The sequence below is a fragment of the Phoxinus phoxinus genome (genome assembly GCF_949152265.1).
Source record: "Phoxinus phoxinus genome assembly, chromosome: 4".
Lineage (NCBI taxonomy): Eukaryota > Metazoa > Chordata > Actinopteri > Cypriniformes > Leuciscidae > Phoxinus > Phoxinus phoxinus.
In genome coordinates, this window is record NC_136879.1 from 17995891 (window position 1) to 18014706 (window position 18816).

The 18816-nt window shown below is 37.0% G+C and overlaps 1 protein-coding gene across 1 annotated transcript in view; it reads left to right on the plus strand.

Moving 5' to 3' along the window:
• The first annotated feature begins 4578 nt into the window (after positions 1-4578).
• slc36a4 (solute carrier family 36 member 4) overlaps positions 4579-18816 on the plus strand; it is a 32207-nt gene continuing 17969 nt past the window's right edge. Inside the window, exons 1-8 of the mRNA XM_079611289.1 lie at positions 4579-4855; positions 5561-5684; positions 10591-10687; positions 10887-10977; positions 11536-11624; positions 16745-16840; positions 18082-18166; positions 18376-18630. Coding sequence (XP_079467415.1) covers positions 5663-5684; positions 10591-10687; positions 10887-10977; positions 11536-11624; positions 16745-16840; positions 18082-18166; positions 18376-18630 — 735 coding nt within the window. The 5' untranslated portion in view covers positions 4579-4855; positions 5561-5662. The remainder of the gene's footprint in view (positions 4856-5560; positions 5685-10590; positions 10688-10886; positions 10978-11535; positions 11625-16744; positions 16841-18081; positions 18167-18375; positions 18631-18816) is intronic.

Here is an 18816-nt window from a genome sequence, read left to right on the forward strand (position 1 = left end):
ACGCTGACTGCTTCAATGCTTTTAATAAGACTCGGTGTTGTGATGTTTTACACTAAGTTTGAGAAGTCCCAAGTTCAAATCCTTCTCATGAGGTTTTTGCTCAAGAGCACCACAGCCTGAGGCGCTGAAATATCCTGTGTTTCATTCTGAAGGGCTCAAACCATATGCCCTAATCCCTTCAAAGGGATGAATGGTGTATGGCAGGGGTGTCTAAACTCCTGGAGGGTCACTGTCCTGCAGTGTTTAGCTACAAATTGCCTCAACACCTGCTTGGAAGTTTCTAGTATGCTTGGTAAGACCATGGCTGAATCCGAAATCGCCCCTCTATACCATCAAATAGGGCATTATATGAGGGGACAGCCAATTGTAGTAGGGGACGTTATCGAGTGCACTCATTCAATCCTACATTGCAATGCAATAACGAGTGTACAACCGATGTACGCTCAACGGATGTCCGAATTCGCTCACTCGTTTTCATTCACTCATTCTAGTGAACTGTATTAGTGGACTAACGTAGGGAATAGTGATTGAGGGTTCAGGTGTGTTTAATTGAGGTTGGAGCTAAACTTTGCAGGACAGTGGCCCTCGAGGAACAGGATTGGAGAGAGTTTGCAGAGTTTAGCTCCAACCCTAATCTAACACCTGAACCTGCCAATCAAGGTCTTCAGGATCACTTGACAAATCACAGGCCATGGTCGGTTGCACAAAACGAGCTGAAGAAACTCCGGGTTACAGAGTAAGTTTCAGGTTGACAACACCAAACAAATCCAAACTGGGTTAATAAAGCAATGAGCCCCGCGAAGCCGTGTTTTACAGTGAATTTAGAACAGCTAAGGGGCGTTGTTAGGCACGACGTGGAGCGGAGTATAATACATTTATTCCTCCGCCAACCAATGTAGTTCCAAAGAGGTTACCAAGCAACACATGCAGCAACAGAGAATCACAAACGGCAGTTGCGCAGTAACACTAATGTAATGCGCTCACAGGTGTGTGTTTGTTGAGTAATTTACAACAGCTTCGAACGTGGCTCAACCAATCAGAATCAAGGACCGGAACTATCCGTTTTATTATGTTTTTTGACACTGGTTATCAACTTTCTCTCTCAACCCAGGTTTAAACCCTGAATCAATGATTAATTATTATGCGCTTGCACATAAAGGCAATACCTTTCCTGCACACAGCCAATAGCGTTCAACATGGAAAAAAGTAGGTGTGTCTATTTCCCAGTAGAAGAAAAATTAATTATTATGCGGAAATATGATGAATTGAAGTCCATTTTAACCACAAAAAGCAACACCGCAGCGGCCAAAGCTCGGGAGAATTGCTGGCAGAAAATAACTTTTTTGTAAGGTTTTACACAGTCATTTTTATAGGCTCCACAATGAGGATAAACCCGATTGAAAACTCATAACGCCAACATATTACATATAATTGAATATGAAATTAGTATATTTCATATAATAATAAAAATACAAAAAGTGTTGACCCATCATGGATGGCCAGATCCAGGTGCTGGCTCCAACGAACAGGCTACATTTATACAGGGTACGTATGTGTACATAAACGTTTTTGATCCTTTTTAAAACTTAACTCTAAAATGTAAGCAATAATGACTTGATGTGTTTTTCAGCTGGGGGAAGTTCAGTTACCTTGTCGGAGCCGGCACACACACCTACAGAGTCTCATAAAGAGGTTAAGCACAGAACACCATGACAACATGCTATTGCCATTGCATTTATGGCATGGCCTTATTTGGTTAATAGGGGGAAGCTTGTGATGAGGAGACACTATCAGTTTGCTCAGAGACAGCCGCAGAGGTAAATGTGCTTTGTTAGAACATACAGGTGAAACTCGAAAAATTTAAACATCTTGCAAAAGTTTTTATTTTGCAAAAGTTCATTTATTTCAGTAATTCAACTTAAAAGGTGAAACTAATATATTATATACACTCATATGCAAAGTGAGATATTGCAAGCCTTTAGTTGTTATAATTTTGACGATCATGGCTTACAGCTTATGAAAACTTTTCACAATATTCTAATTTTGAATTTGGGGTTTTCATAAGCTGTAAACCATAATCATCAAAATTATAACAAATAAAGGCTTGAAATATCTCACTTTGCATGTAATTAGTCTATATAATATATTAGTTTCACCTTTTAAGTTGCATTACTGAAATAAATGAACTTTTGCACAATATTTTTCGAGTTTCACTTGTGTTTTAATGAAGAGGAAAAGGATTCTGATGTCTATTGTATTATAGGATTTCTCACAGCTGCATCCTCTACATAAACCCCCTTCATCACAGATTCATAGACCAGAGAAAAAGGGTAATGCAAAGTTACAACTGTATACAATACAATTATAACCAGTCTGTTACTTTAGGTGGGAACAGACACCATCAGAGCCCTCTACAAAAGAAATCTGGAGCTGGACTATAAGATAAAACTACAGCTTGAGGAGTACTGAAAGATGCAAGTCATGAAAATCAAAACACTGGGACTCCCAAGTATGTTTACTGTTCTTTTTTTATTAGAAGTCAACTGTGCTGTTACTGCGTCTCTGAGTGCTCTGCCAGCTGGAAAGTCCTTGGTAATTGGGTCAGTTTCATCAGGGGGAGTTGGTGGTTTGGTGGCGCTTGCTCTTTTCTTATAATGTGCAGTATTGCACATGCAGCCATTATCTGGGATGCTCTCTGTGGTGATGCTCTCAGGCCACGCAGACAATTAAATCGAGCCTTCAGAATGCCAAAGGTATTCTCGATTCTGCCCCTGGTTTTGCTGTGGGACATGTTGAATTGATGCTGGGGCCTTGTGTCACGGTCAGGGTAGGGGGTCATTAAAACCGCTGACAAGGATAACCTCTGTCTCCAACCAACATGCCATCAAACATCCCTGTCAATAAGCATAAAAGACATTATAGAAGTCTACAATATAGTTCAAATTGTAAGTATTTGTGGGTTTCCCCCCCCCCCCCCTCTCTTTCCAAACCTTTCCTTAAAGTGCTGACCTAACACAGACTCCTGTAAAATCATGTATAACAGGTGGTATGACCATAGGAAAAAATCATGTAGGACTTGATAAGAATTTAATCAGTTAAAGAGAAATGAGAAGGCATCTTGGACTGTACCTGAACATTGAGGGAGTGAGTGGATTTTCTATTCACAAAATCAGCCTCATGCTCACCTAGGGCTTGCATATGTGCATGTGCAAATCTATTGCACCAATGACCATAGGAAATCCTTTTCAAAAACAGTGGTTAGGCAACTTTAAGGTCTTTAACATAAAATGAATCTTAATAGGTAGGCTGCATTTGAAATGATCTTACCAGCTATTTTGTAATAGCCTTCTTTAATAGCCAGCATCTTTAAGTGGCCAGGGAAAAACGACGAATACGTCAGTGTATTCCTGCAATGCAATTCCCACTCTCCGTATTGCTCTGCAGACAGTATGCTTGCTTACGTTTTCAGCATCACCCACCGCATGCAAATACACTGCCGTTTAAAAGTTTTGGGTCGTTGAGATTTCTTGTGTTTTTAAAAGAAGTCTCCCCTGCTCACCAATGCTGCATTTATTTGATTAAAAATAACACAAACAGTAATATTGTGAAATAGTATTACAGTTTAAAACAGCTGTTAGGTCTCTCTCGCAAAAGTATTTAGTTCCCCCGAGAAACTTTGCATCCGCTCTCAAAACCTTTCAGGTTCTTGCACAAAAGTATTGGGGGTTTTTTGCAAAAAAAAAAAAAAGGCTCTGTAGACAGTAAACTTGACTAAACTATCCTACATCCGAAATAGCAGGCTTACCTAGTAGCGGAAAAACAGTTTATGACAATTATAGTACGTCGACTTCAATACTCATAAAAGAGTAGGCTATAGGCGAAAATGACCCGGATGACCTACTACTTTCAGTGAGATTCAGAATTTGAGAATGACGTGAGTGTAGGGACAGTAATGACGCAGGTCACATGATAATGACAACATGGCAAATGTAGTACGTCCACATTAAATTCATACTATCTAGAACTGTTTTAGCGTCGCAAAGTAGGCTAAGTATGAGATTTTGGACGCAGGCCAGGTCATGTCTTCTGGTTGCATTTAATAACAAAACAAAAATTCTCTACTTGCCAAATTTAACAGAGTTTATAACAATTTGATTTAAAGACAAATGCACCTTTTGGAATTTGCTCATAATATGAAAAAATTATGTAGCAGGCACATATTCATCATAAGTATAAGTAGCCTATCAAAAGAAAGCAGCAAGTATTGTATTATTATGCATACAAAAATGTAAAAATCACTCTAGTATATTATTTTTGTATAGCTATTTATGAGTTTGTTATGGATTCTCATTGATCTCAACAGGCATCCTAGATTAGAACTAAAAATCAACCTCTAGTGAAGCATCTACAATAATACCATAATTAAATATTTCAAGTTTGTAATTCGGGGAAGAAATGTAGCCTGTATTATTGTGTACTAACTAACTGCTAAAGCTAGCCTACTAGTCAAACCCGAGTATTATTGGCCCTGGCCGTAATAACCAGTCTATATTTGTGTCGCGGCCCCTTTAAGGAGTTGCACAGTTGTGACGACGGTGACGTTCACCGCACAGTTTGTGTATGAGATCCTGTGATGATGTTCACCGTCCGTGTGAAAGAAATCTCCACCAGGGCTCATCTTCATTGACGGGTATCTCTTTTCCAATGGCATGTCATCACTGTTGGCTTGAGTCGTCGTGTCGCGGGTTGTTCGGAGCGGATACCGGGGTCCCGGATCCAGCACAGGCCCGGTGATGGTCGCGTTCGAAGCCGGAGAGAGCAACAGAGGAGCGGCTGAGATTTCTGCGCTCCTTCGGTGAGTCGCCTTCACTTCCACTACACAACTATCACTTTAAACTGCTTAAAATGCACGACATCATCAACACTTAGCTCTGTATATTGCTTTATTGTTTAAATGTAAAGTTATTGTTGAGCAGATATATTATTGTATATCGTTATAAAGTATAGTTTGTGTGTGTGTATGTGCATGTGCGTATACAGTAGAATTTAAAATATATATTTAAATTGAATAATATATATTTAAATATAAATCTAAAAAATAAAAGAAACTTAATTTTTTAGGCAGCACATTTATTCTATTCAAAAAAATTATGTAAACAAATGTTACAAATATATGTATTGCATATTTTGTATGATGCCTATTATTGTTTGTATAATACTTATCTATACTTATAGATATATACTATACTTATATAACTTATAGTCATGGTAAATAATAGGTGTGTCCAAAAACATAAGTCTGAAAGTCTATAAGTTAGTATTTGCAACACAGTATGCAAAATATTTATATGCTCTTTGCTGCAAAACAATTACAATTACAAAATGTTTTGACATTTATAGTTTTTAATATAACTACACCATGACATTGACAAAGGTCACAATAGTGTGTAACAACAGACACATTTAGTATTTTGAGTTTTTGTCTATCATGTGTTTCCATCTTCTTTTGAGTCTAATGAATGTGTGTGTGTCACTGCATTTTATTGGGTCTACTCTACAGCTGATTCCCCATGTGCCAGCTCATCGGAGCACACGACACATGGCCGTAAGATAATCAGCTTCAGTGTGTGTGGATTAACATCCTCCAGATGAGCAGCAGAAGATGGTATCAGCTGAACAACTAGGTAAACTTGTGTGTTTTACACCACAGATGACACTGAACCAATCTGTGTCACCGTCTCTTTCTGTCTCTGCTTGATGCATTGGTTTAATCTAACAGAAATGTACCACTATCAAGTACGGTAAGTGTATGCAGTACCTTTCTGTGTGTGTGTGTGATACTTTTTATGTTAGTGCAAATCAATATCATCCAGAAGAGAAACACAAACAGACACACCACAAATTTGGTCTTCATTTTATATAAAAAATATATATTAATGGAGAGATCATAGATAGATAGATAGATAGATAGATATAAGGGATGTAGCCTAATCGTTCAAATTACTCACGGTTCGGTTTTTATCACAGTTGGGTAACGGTTTTGGTAAGGTTCGGTATGTGCTATGTTCAGGGAAAAACGGACTACTGTAAAATAAAAATGAAGAAAATAAGAACAATCAAACCACAAGCAACAAGATAGATAGATAGATAGATAGATAGATAGATAGATAGACAGACAGACAGACAGACAGACATGTCGTCCGCATGACACAGAGTGTTTTATGCTGTCCGTGTGTTTCTTTATTAACTGAATAAAGCATCAGGCTGCTGTTTTTAAGCAGGCCTTTTTCAAATTCATGAACTAGATCCATTTTAATTAGGCCATTAGTGTGTGTGTGTGTGTGTGTGTGTGTGTGTGTGTGTGTGTGTGTGTGTGTGTGTGTGTGTGTGTGTGTGTGTGTGTGTGTGTGTGTAATATAAATATATTATATGTATGTGTTTTTATGTATTGCTGGGTAATCCGATTCCAAAACTGAAGTAATTAAATTATATTATGTTTTAAAATGCACACAAACAGACTACAGTTACTTTTTTATAGAGCATCACAGTCCCGCCCACAGCCCGAGAGAGCTCTGGTGCCGGAAGTAAATTTCCCATTCATTTCTCCCATTGACTTTTGGAAAAATCCGTATCTAAAGAGTTTTAGAGCATGTCTGAGGATAACCAGCGATGGCTGAACTCATAAGCATACAACATATCATTTCGAGTGAAAAAACGAAGAGAAAATCCAAAAAAAGGCAAAGGTACAAGACTGTGTACATATTTTCATTTCCGAGCGGAGGAACTACTCATCCCATAAACCACCGCGCCTCACTGAAGTGATTCCGTGAAATCGGTGCCTTTTGCGTCCCTAACATATAATCAGTTCTCAAGTTGCTTTAACAACAAATAAATGTGTAATTTAAAAAAAGTAATGTTACTATTGATCATATGCATCAACATAAGACCAAGAAAACGGCAATAAAATATGATTTTAAATAATTAAAATCACATATTATATGCTTTGAGTAAGGATTTTGGCATGTCCCTCGCTATGGTTATTCTTTTTCAACAGGACTTCTCATTTGTAAAATGTTGGTAAAATTATACAATTTTCACAGTTCTATATTGTCTCAAGTGTAATATCATTGTTAAGTAATGGTTTTGACATAAATAGATATATTTTCTTAGAAATATAAGTCATTTTATCATTGTCCCCTAATTTCATATCAGTCCTGTTACTATCACCAAAAAACCCCTATAAAATAATGGTACAAACCAGAAGTGACATAATTTCAAGGAAGTGACATCATTTAGGTGAAGTAGATTCCGCAGTGTATGCAAGGATAAGTTTATCTCTTCTTAAATATCCTATTTTTCATGTTTTATCAGGGTTGTTAGAGAGGGGTCGGCATACAACATCAGTCCTGTTACCATTTTTTTAAGTGTACATATAAACAATTATTTATTAGTCCTGATATTACCAATATCTAGAAGTAACAACCATTCAGATTACATACCATGTGCCTTTCTGACCTGGACCTGTTAGCTAGAAATTAGCATATTAGCATCAAATCATCAGTCCTGTTACCATCAATCCTGTTACTATCCCCAGAGCAATAGGGAGCATAGATTCCAGCCCAGCTGCATAACTTCTTTATAGATGGTGTATTTGTTAATTGCCGGGGAAAACATTCAAATGCAATTTAAGGATTAGGACAACAACTCAGGGACATAGACATTTATAAAGGTTATTTTGTGTCTTATTGAGTTAAAACTAGCGACATATGAGTCAGCAGCATATGAGCATCGAGCACATGCTTAGTTATCATTGTTTGTTTATGCATCTGTTTTTTATTTGTATAATTATGCTCCTTACTTTGCTGTCTTATTTGCATAGCATTAACATCACTTAATTTGCTATACACTTTTACAGTTGCTAGTAGTTGCCGAGAAGCAACGGTGCTATCGCGCTCATAGAGACAAGGATCCATAGAGGAGGGAACGGTATCTTCTATGGGGAAAAAATAAGTATAAGAGAGACAGAGAACAAGGAAAGAAAATAAGTTTATGTCCTGTGGATTAACTTTTTTGTAGTTGTATTTCCAGTGGATTTTCATGTCCAAAGATGATTTGTTATAAAAAAGTTGTGTTTTCTGCTATGATTATATTTTTCTATATAATTCTAGATTACCTCCCATATGGATGTAGATTGTCATGGCCTAATGTTCCATGGGTGACAACATATATGGAAGTAAATAAGTTCATAATTCTTGTCCATAATGCATGCAATTAACTGCAATGACAAACAAAAAGGTGACTAAAGACCCTCTCGGTTATTGAGAGTTCAGTCCTGTTACTGTCATTAATTTAATATTTTAAAGAAACATTACATTTGACAGTCAAACAGATCTCACCATAGTAACCTGCACTATATTGCATTTTGGACAAGACCCTTTTTAAAAGAAATGTCTTGTCAAAGTATACATATGTCTTAATTGTAATGTGATGTCGTCCATGAAATAGGACATTTTCAGTAATCTTAATGGCAAATATGATATAAAACAGATTTTTTTTTAAATATGACAATCTGAATTAAAAGAGTGACTAAAATACTACTTGTATATGTGCCAACTGTTGCATATTTGTAATTGGAAGTATTATATAGTAACACTTTAGTCGGTAACAGGACTGAGGAAAATATCAAAAAATGAAATAAATAAACAGTCCTAAAATAATAAATGGCATAGCTTGAGATGGCCCAACACAATTTCTTGACATGTTAAGATGTCTTAATTTAATGGGTATTGAAAAAAATCAGTTTGAAACAATTATATTTTTTAAATCTTTAAAGTTGAAAAGGCACCGATTTCGTGGAATGAGCCTTTTGAGTGAATTTTATATAGTAAATGTGTAGTTAATAGCAGTTATTTCAGTAATAATCGTGTAAATAAAAATAATAATATATTGTGTGCGTGTGTGAAAGCGGTTAACCAAAACGTTAGCAACATAGTGCAGCTCAGTCATCAACACACGTGTGTTCAGTCAGTGTGTAAGTTAACGTTAGTTTGTGTGTTTATTTCAGAGCCCTTTATGACACAGGACACTCTGCTGACAGGACAGGTTGAGGTCCATGCTCATTTTCATGATGTTATAGTTAATCCTTAATTGTAATAACATTTAATGTATTTTCTTAATATCCACAACAAGTGAAAATTAAAAAGTGATGGTCAGCAAACCAGAAAGTGCACAGCGCCACCGGTCTGATGCATGGACCGGTGCATGGTCTGCTCTTGAACATTATGCAGTTTATTAACTTGCCATGAATTATTACACAAATGTTCAGTAAATGCATGAAGAGGTATGCCTAGGCTTAATATTGTTTTGACAGTGGCATCATAAAATGCTTGATATGACTCATACCATATGAAGGCTACAGTAGCCTATCTAAAGTGAACGATAAGTAATGGATAATGTAAAGGTTGTTATAGCGAATACAACTCGCGAAAGGCTGATTAACGTTATGAGCCCGAAGCGAAGCCTGAAGGGAGTTGTATTCGCTATAACAACCAACTCGCTATACATTATCCCGCTTATTACATGGCTACCTACCAAATAAATAAATAATTTGACACAAAATATTAATTTAAAAAGGAATGTATTGATTTAAAAACTATTTATATGGCTTCCGCTAAAGAAAACAGTCCGTTCAGATACTGTTAGAATCCTGCTTCCATGGCAACGCTCTCCGGACCTTCGCGGGGTTTACACGACATCCACCAATCAGATGCATCACTGTGGGATTGTGGGATTGTTTAGGATTGTGGGTAATGAAGTACTTATCCAAGACATCGCGAATAAAAGGCATTTATCTCAAATCAAGGTTAGTGCCCCATGAACTTTTGGCGTTTATATGAGCATATACAATCGCTTAGTACAGCCGTTGCTGGTTTTAAGTCTACCATGTATGGTTACGTTTTTATGGCTTATACCCCAAATGTCTATGGAGAAATTGTATTGAATTTTTACTTCCGGCACCGGCTGTGGGCGGGACTGTGATGCTCTATTGAGTACCATGATTAATTAATATTCGCAAAATGGCAGTAAATTATTCATAATTCACTGATTCTGCCTAGTTATTATTTTTTACTTTTTGTTAGCGTTTTATTTTGACAAAATCACTAAGATTTAATTAGTTAATAGCTTTTGATCAGTTTATGAACCCCTGCAGTTCCTTCCCAAAACCTAATGTTTAATCAACTTCATCTTGTTGATAACAAAAAAATAACCTTTTTTTTCTTCCTTTCTAATAAAAAAGTAGTCAGATTACATTACCTAAAATGTGTAGATTACATTACAAACTACAATTTGTATCATGCGATTTGTATTCAGTAATAGACTACAGTTTGTAAATAATCTACACAGCACTGTATATGTATGTATACATGTTTGTTTGATGCCATTTCCATGTCTACTTTATTATTTCCCTGTACAGTGACCTAAGTTTGTGAAAGGCACTTTATAAATAAAACTTATGATGATTATTACTGCATATGATCTTCCCAGTGCATTTGATAACTCTGTGGTTGTATTAAATATGATTCTGGGCAGACATGGAGGTGATGACTCCTCTGATGGAGGAAGCAGGAGGAGAGGAAGAGGATGTAGACATCGATGAAGACTCAGAGCATCCGCCGCGAGGAATCACGTGAGTCTCACCCATCGTCTGTCACAGTCAGGGTTACTTTTGTAGTTTTGGGTTGACGCACTCAGGTGTTTGTTTTGCAAACAGTAATTTCACCTGTAACAAAATGTGTGTGTGTGTGTGTATATATAAACAGTATAACTCTCATATTACATAAAGTATGTTATACTTTAATTTCTGACATGTTTTCTCTATTCTTCAGGTTTACTCAAACCCTGCTGCATCTTTTGAAGGGGAACATCGGCACAGGGTTGCTCGGGCTTCCTCTGGCAGTGAAGAATGCTGGGATACTGGTACGTAGCATCTCGATGAACCCGGTCTTGATCAGTTTCTGTCACACACGGACCATTTCTTTGCTTCTTCTCAAACTGAGCCTGAATCTGATGCTTCAGGCTGTTAGTAAAACCAGATCATTAGAAGTACGCCATGTAAACTGACTTGCAGACTGTGTGCTTTAGGGGAGCATTTAAATGCATTTGTTGTTGCCAAAAAAATATATAATTGCGGATTGATTGCCCCTGTAATTAGATTTGTTTGTTTTCACCATCATATCCTGATCTGTTTAAAAAACTAGTCAGACTGGTTTACAAACTAAACTGTGTGACTGTATTGTGTGCCAACTGCCAAATTGGTTTGTAAGAACGTCAGTCCACATATTTTATTGCTGTCATAAAGCTTATGTACAGTATGTAGGCAAAGTTCATGTTGAGAGAGAACGACAGCGATAAGGCTTTATTGCTCTGGACGACATTACATTTGGTCACTAAAAACAGATATTATCTTTTAAAACGGTTGAAGTGTCTAAAACGCATTGGTCTGACTCTGAACATGGTTCTCTGTTTTTCCTCTAGCTCGGTCCGGTTAGTCTGGTACTGATGGGTGTGGTGTGTCTTCACTGCATGCACATCCTGGTCAACTGCAGCCATCAGCTCAGTGAGCGGTAAGAATCCACCAATCACAGCCCACCGTCTCAGTCCCCACAGCCAATCACATTTCAGCTCACTTTTTTTAAATGACCACTCAGGTCTGGCATGATTTTAGGTGTAGGTCAGTGGTTCCTAAACTGGGGTACGCAAACAAAATGCTGAGTTTTGCTTCGGAGCATGTATTAAGTAAAAACTAGTGTTACAAATGGAAAAATGGTAGTGCCGTAAAAGGCCAAAACATGACATCAAATTACTGACTGCATCCACACAAGCAGGGTGCATATGATAGGTTGTGTGCGGAGTCTGCTGCCTCAGCAAATCACACTGCATTATTGCTGTTCTCGACAGTGTACCTTTGTAAAAAAAAGTGGGGATTTAGCACTTACTAGCATGAAGAACAAATATAGACAGAATGTGAATAGAGATCGATTTAAGACTCAAACTCTCTTGAGTTTTTGGTTTTCAATGTTGATAATATCTTATACAATCAAGAATTTTTCCCAAATATCCACACGATTGCAAAAGTGACTGATTTTATTTAACAGTTCAACAAACAAAAAAGTAATATTAAGTGATGTTCATTTTATCAAATAAAAAGGTTTGTTGATTGTGGCCTGTGTAATGTTGGTCCACTCCTCTTCAATGACTGTGAAGTTGCTGGATATTGGCAGGACCTGGAACACGCTGTCGTATACGCCGATCCAGAGCATCCCAAACATGCTCAATGGGTGACATGTCTGGTCATGCAAGAACTGGGATGTTTTCAGCTTCCAGGAGTTGTGTATAGATCCTTGCAACATGGGGCTGTGCATTATCATGTGCAACATGAGGTGATGGTCGTGGATGAATGGCACAACAATGGGCCTCAGGATCTCGTCACGGTATCTCTGTGAATTCAAAATGCCATCAATAAAATGCACCTGTGTTTGTTGTCCATAACATACGCCTGCCTATACTATAACCCCACCGCCACCATGGGCCACTCGATCCACAACGTTGACATCAGCAAAACCGCTCACCCACACGGCGCCATACACGCTGTCTGCCATCTGCCCTGTACAGTGAAAACCGGGATTCATCCGTGAAGAGAACACCTCTCTAAAGTGCCAGACGCCATCGAATGTGAGCATTTGCCCACTCAAGTCGGTTACGACGACGAACTGCAGTCAGGTCGAGACCCCGATGAGGATGACGAGTATGCAGATGAGCTTCCCTGGTTTCTGACAGTGTGTGCAGAGATTCTTTGGTTATGCAAACCGATTGTTGCAGCAGCTGTCCAGGTGGTGGGTCTCAGACAATCCTGGAGGTGAAGATGCTGGTGTGGAGGTCCTGGGCTGGTGTGGTCACACGTGGTCTCCGGTTGTGAGGCTGGTTAGATGTACTGCCAAATTCTCTGAAACGCCTTTGGAGACGGCTTATGGTAGAGAAACGAACATTCAATTCACAGGCAACAGCTCTGGTGGACATTCCTGCAGTCAGCATGAATTAATGTGTTTGGGATGCTCTGGATCGGCGTATACGACAGCGTGTTCCAGGTCCTGCCAATATCCAGCAACTTCGCACAGCCATTGAAGAGGAGTGGACCAACATTACACAGGCCACAATCAACAACCTTTTATTTTTTTCATTAAAACAGTAAAACTGCACATTTAATAGTGGCCTTTTATTAATCATTAATCTTTTAATAATCATGCTGTGTAATCAGCATCTTGATATGCCACACCTGTGAGGTGGATGGATTATCCCGGCAAAGGAGAAGTGCTCACTTACACAGATTTAGACAGATTTGTGAACAATATTAGAGAGAAATTGGCCTTTTGTGTACATAGAAAAAGTCTTAGATCTTTGAGTTCAGCTCATGAAAACTGGGGTCAAAAACAAAAGTATTGCGTTTATAATTTTGTTCAGTGTATATCTAGATGCAGCTTGTGCCACTGCAGTGCAATAATTGCTGATACTGATTTCATTTGATTTAAATTGTTTAATTTATTGGTTTAATTTATTATATTAAGAATCAAATTAACTGAATTTTAAGAATTTGACACAAAACATGACAAATATAAGGCAGCTGCCATTTGCAAATGTGTAGATTCTATTTACACTGTGTGAAAATAGCATATTTTCTTTTCAATAAGTGTAAAAAGTAGTTATGATAATTATACTCAAAAATAGTGGCACATACTATTGGTACCTCAGTGTTGTTGTACTTTAAACGGTATGCAATAAAATGGCGTGTAATTATATTTATTAAAATTATTAAATGGATGCCGCCTTATTGGGACAATAAAGCCCTCCTTACACCTACCCCTAACCAATAAACACACCTTAGACCCTTTATTTTCACTTTTAGAATATTTTCTTCATTTTTATTGAAAATAAAGGTCTTTCCGATCTGATATGCGATAAGAAAAGGGAGTAGAGCGAGTTCAGCAAAAGGCAGATTCGAACTCTGGGTCGTTTTGCGTCACAACTTTCTGCCAAGCGCTTTCCCCCAACACTATTGCTACTGTTGACAATCCAGCGCCGAATAGAGGAGAGTCTTCTGACAAAAAGAGAACGTGGCAGAGCCCGTAATAAAACATGAATCAACATTAGCTTTTCAGAGATGGGGAGAACTGAGGGATTTGAAATGTTGTAAAAGAGATGGTGTTTTTATTGCTGAACAGTTGAGTTTTATTGAACAGATTAATTGCCATATGTAGCTCTCTAACATAGTCGATTATAAAGCATTATCTATTGTGAAGTGTTATTTCATTATGGTTGTCGTAGAGCTGTAGTTTATTTTCAAGGAAGTACCGTGTCTATTAATGGGTAAATCTACAGTAACGTCTTCAGCTAGTCAGATTGAGATCCTAAACTGGTTATATCTCTTAAGCCTAGTAGTGAATGTTTTATGAGAGGTAAGATCATCTCTCTCTCTCGTTATGAGAAAGAACCATATGCAAAATGCATGCAGTTTGGTTTTTTAAGTTACTTGGCGCATCTTTAATGTGGCAGATGACAAAACGGCAGCATGTGCTTATAACAAACAAAACAATATTGTGCGTCGTGTGGACGCTAATAATAGTACTTTTATAGTTTAATTATACTTTATAGATCTCGTTCTTGATGTAAATGGGCCTTTACTTCCTGTCATTCTTTATTTAACAGAAAAAAATAACCCCCCGAAATACTAATTTCACACATAGCAGGTGTTCATCTAAGACTTAAGATAAAGCATCGCTCATTTCAGGAGACTTAGATGATTGTGGTCCTCTGCTGGAGCACATGTGAGATATATGTCCCCCTTTCTTTTAAACCGTTCTGATGTTCTAAGTGGATGTGTGATGCTGATACTCATACTGGTGGTGATGGAAAACCAAAGCTCACTTCCCATCAACAAAGTGAGTGAGTGCAGTGAGATTTTGACAGCGGCGCTCTCGATTAAAGTGATTCCCATGACCACGCGTGGCATTTGAAATATTCCCCAATGGAAGGGGCGACCTAAAAAACAATCTCATTAGGTATTCATGTAAACGTGAGAGGCTTGGGTTGTTTGTAAAATTACAAGTGTGCATACATTTGAAGCGTGCATATTCTGTACTCTGAATGTAGCAGCTGCTAGCGTATGGACAGTCTGAATATCCGTCGGTGTGTTCGCACTTTAAAAAACGCAACTTCTTGCATGCATTCCAGCTTTAAACCCGTTCAAAGGGCTCTCCCTCGGGTCTGAGTACAGGAAGCGGCAGAACACGGCATCAGTCACATGTGGGCAGGGTGTTTTTTACAAAGTGTGCCAGTATTACAGCTCAACTTCAGCTTCATCGAAGGATATGTGTGTCACAGCAGTACAAAGTATATAAGTCACACTATAGTATATAATCAAACTATCATTCATTCAATCGCTATTAAACCATTCAAGCGCGAAAAGATAAAAAAAAAAAAGAACTTAAATCGGCTTTGTCGAGTATCCTCGTAAGCATAGTCTTATATTACATAAGTTACATAAATATATTATTATGTTGAGTTGCATAAAGTCTTCAATGACCGTAAAGAGTTGTGAGGCCATGGGATGTGTGTCAGATCTTAAAGTGACAGCAGCCTAATAAACCTGTTGGTGTGTGTTATTAATTTAAAGCAAAGACCAAAGACAAAAACACTCACTGCTCTTGACTGAGTAACTTTTCTAGCATTAATAAGGATATATTTAAATTATAATGCAACTTTCTTCAATTTCTGTGTATTTTTCTACCTGTTCGATAAAATATTTAAAATATACCGTGATTGTTGTTTCTGCATGAATTTGGATTAACTGTGAAATAATTACAATATAAAAATGTATTTAAAACTTAAATGTTAGGTGCGAGAAATCTCAATTACAGAATAATGTGTGAATTTTTTTTTGTAATCGATATTATTATTACAATTTAAACTAATAATTTTCTAAATATATTTTAAAGTGTAATTTATCCCTGTGATCAAAGCGGATTTTTCATCATCCTTACTCCAGTCTTCAATGTCACATGATCCTTCAGAAATCATTCTAATACGCTGATTTATTAAGAAACATTTCTGATTATTATCAATGTTGAAAGCATGATAAAAAATTTTCAGGATTCTTTGATAAATCGAAAGTTCAAAAGAACAGCATTTATTTGAATAGAAATCTTCTGTCAATAATAATAAATAATAAAATAATAATAATACATTTTATTTCTAATGCGCTTTTCTCACACCCAAAGCGCTAACAGAGTAAAAGACGAGAAAACACAAATAATACAATATAAAATCTCTCAATATTTTTTTCTTAAAAAGAGATCATTTTTTACTATCAAGCACTAAAAAGAAATGTAAGCATTTTTAAGATTAAAAAAGTAGTTCATTTATGAATCTTTTTTCTTTTCTTTTTGAGGACATCACCAGGGAAGTATTGTCAGATTTAGCTTTTGGGGGGCAATTTTGTCCAAGTCAAGTAACTCCAACAACAACCAAATCAAATATAAAAATCACGTGTGATGAACAGTGTTTTGACCTCATTATTTTCCACCCTAGAATTACACAAAAAGCTGTTTTGTTTTTCTTCTCTTCAAGAATATTTTCCTGTTTCCCCCTCTCTGTGTCTCTGTGCGTCTCGTTCCTGCACGTTCTCTCACAGGTTGAAGCGTTCCCCCCTCGGTTACAGCGAAACGGTTGCCGTTGCCATGGAGACCAGTTCCTCCCAGTGCCTCAGGAAAGGTGCTCATTTTGGAAGGTGAGCTATCCCATCATGCTGTTCATTGGCATGACAGCCTTACACCCCACTTGAGTGCATATGTGATAGAGAGAGAGGCAAATGTCTGTGCTGGAATGAATATATTCATTAGAGTGCAGAGAGAGAGACAGGACGGTACGGCCTGCAGTGGTGTGTTTTCACATCTGATGTCCCACACACACACACAGAGAAACCTCGTGCCTTGAATCTTAAAAAGATCCGTCTTACCAGGAAATGTTGCCTCATATTGTCATTGTTGAAAGATATAATATCATGCATACTGATAAATAAAACTACCAATACTACTGCTAATAAAAAAAGAAATAATAATATTAAAATTATTAATAATATGATTGAATAAATATTTTATGTAGCTTACGTTGCATATATTATATATAACAGAAACTTCTGTCCTTATTTACTCCCCCTTACGTGTTTACAAACCCATATGATTGTTTTTTGGAACAGGTTGAAATCGCCTCACTATTTGTTATGACACTTCAATGGTGCTTTTGCATCGTTTTCGAAGCTTGAAAGCTTCAGGTTTTATTCATGGCAATTGCACGGAAAAGACTGTAGTCTTAATGTTCCCCTTTCATGTTATTTTGAAAAAAAGGAAGTCATATGGGTTTCAAACAACATGAGGTTGAGTAAATTATGACAATTTCCATTTAGTGTTGTTTATTTTTTTTTAAATTTATATACCGGTACAATTAACTTTTTTTTTTATCATTTTACTTTTTATATTTTATTTAAATTTTTTGTAAAATTTATAGTAATTAAATTTTTTTTTATATTTCTAAATAATTTATTTTAGCACTTCAACTTATTTTAATAACATTTTATATAGCTTACAGTGCATGTAGTAGACAATTTCCATTTAATTTGATTTATGTTTTGAATTTATATACCATTCATTTTTATATTTTATATTAGTTAAATTTATAGTAATTAAAACAAATTGTTACAATTTTTCTAAATTAATTATTTATTTTTATTTTAGCACGTTAATTCAATTAGCTGCCAAGACAACCTTTCTCATTTAAATCTAATATTTATATTGCTTATTTCTCCATTTTTAGGTAAACTATCCCTTTAAATTGTTTAACAAAATGTCTCTCTGGAATACTTATTGGTCAGTTGCTTCAGTTAAATATTTTTTCTATAACCCACTAAACTGTATAATTGACCATTGTTGCACCTGATTAATGTCTCTTATCACATATTAATATCTTTTACAGGCACCTGGTGAATTTCTTCCTGGTTTTGACCCAGCTGGGCTTCTGTAGCGTTTATTTTGTGTTCCTGGCCGAGAACATTAAACAGGTATGTGCGACAGTAGTGCTCAAATGTCATTTTCTCCGCAGATAAGCAGATTTTCACTATATGATCGAGCCAGAGCCAATGAAAACGATTGGAAAAACACATTTCCAGAATGAAGACCATCAGCAGCCAAACAGAATCTGGCTTTAAAAGTAACAGCCAATCAAATTTTTGTTTGTAATTAAGTCAAAGCTCAGTGTGTTCTTGTATAGGTGATGGAAGGAGCTCGTCCGAACACTTCCGCGGAGACCGTGCCGTTATACTCCAATAGCTCAGAGGAGGGCGCCGTCTCCCCAGACACTCCTCCTGCTGCGGGGCTGGATCTGCGGCTCTACATGGTCTTCCTCCTTCCCTTCATCATCGTGCTGACCTTCATCAGGGACCTGCGGAACATGGCCGTGCTCTCCGCCATCGCCAACCTCTGTATGGCCATCAGCCTCATCCTGATCTTCACATATATACTCCACGTAAGTGTGCGTGTGTGTTGAGGCTGCATGATTGTGGGGGGGGATGTAATTGTGATTTTTGATAATTGCAATTTAAAAAGTTTTGTTTAAATTAGATGAAATAATTTTTTTTAAGCTCCAGATTTGTTGTTAATATATAGTAATATGACTATTCAATAAAAAATAATAATTATTAAATAAACTATT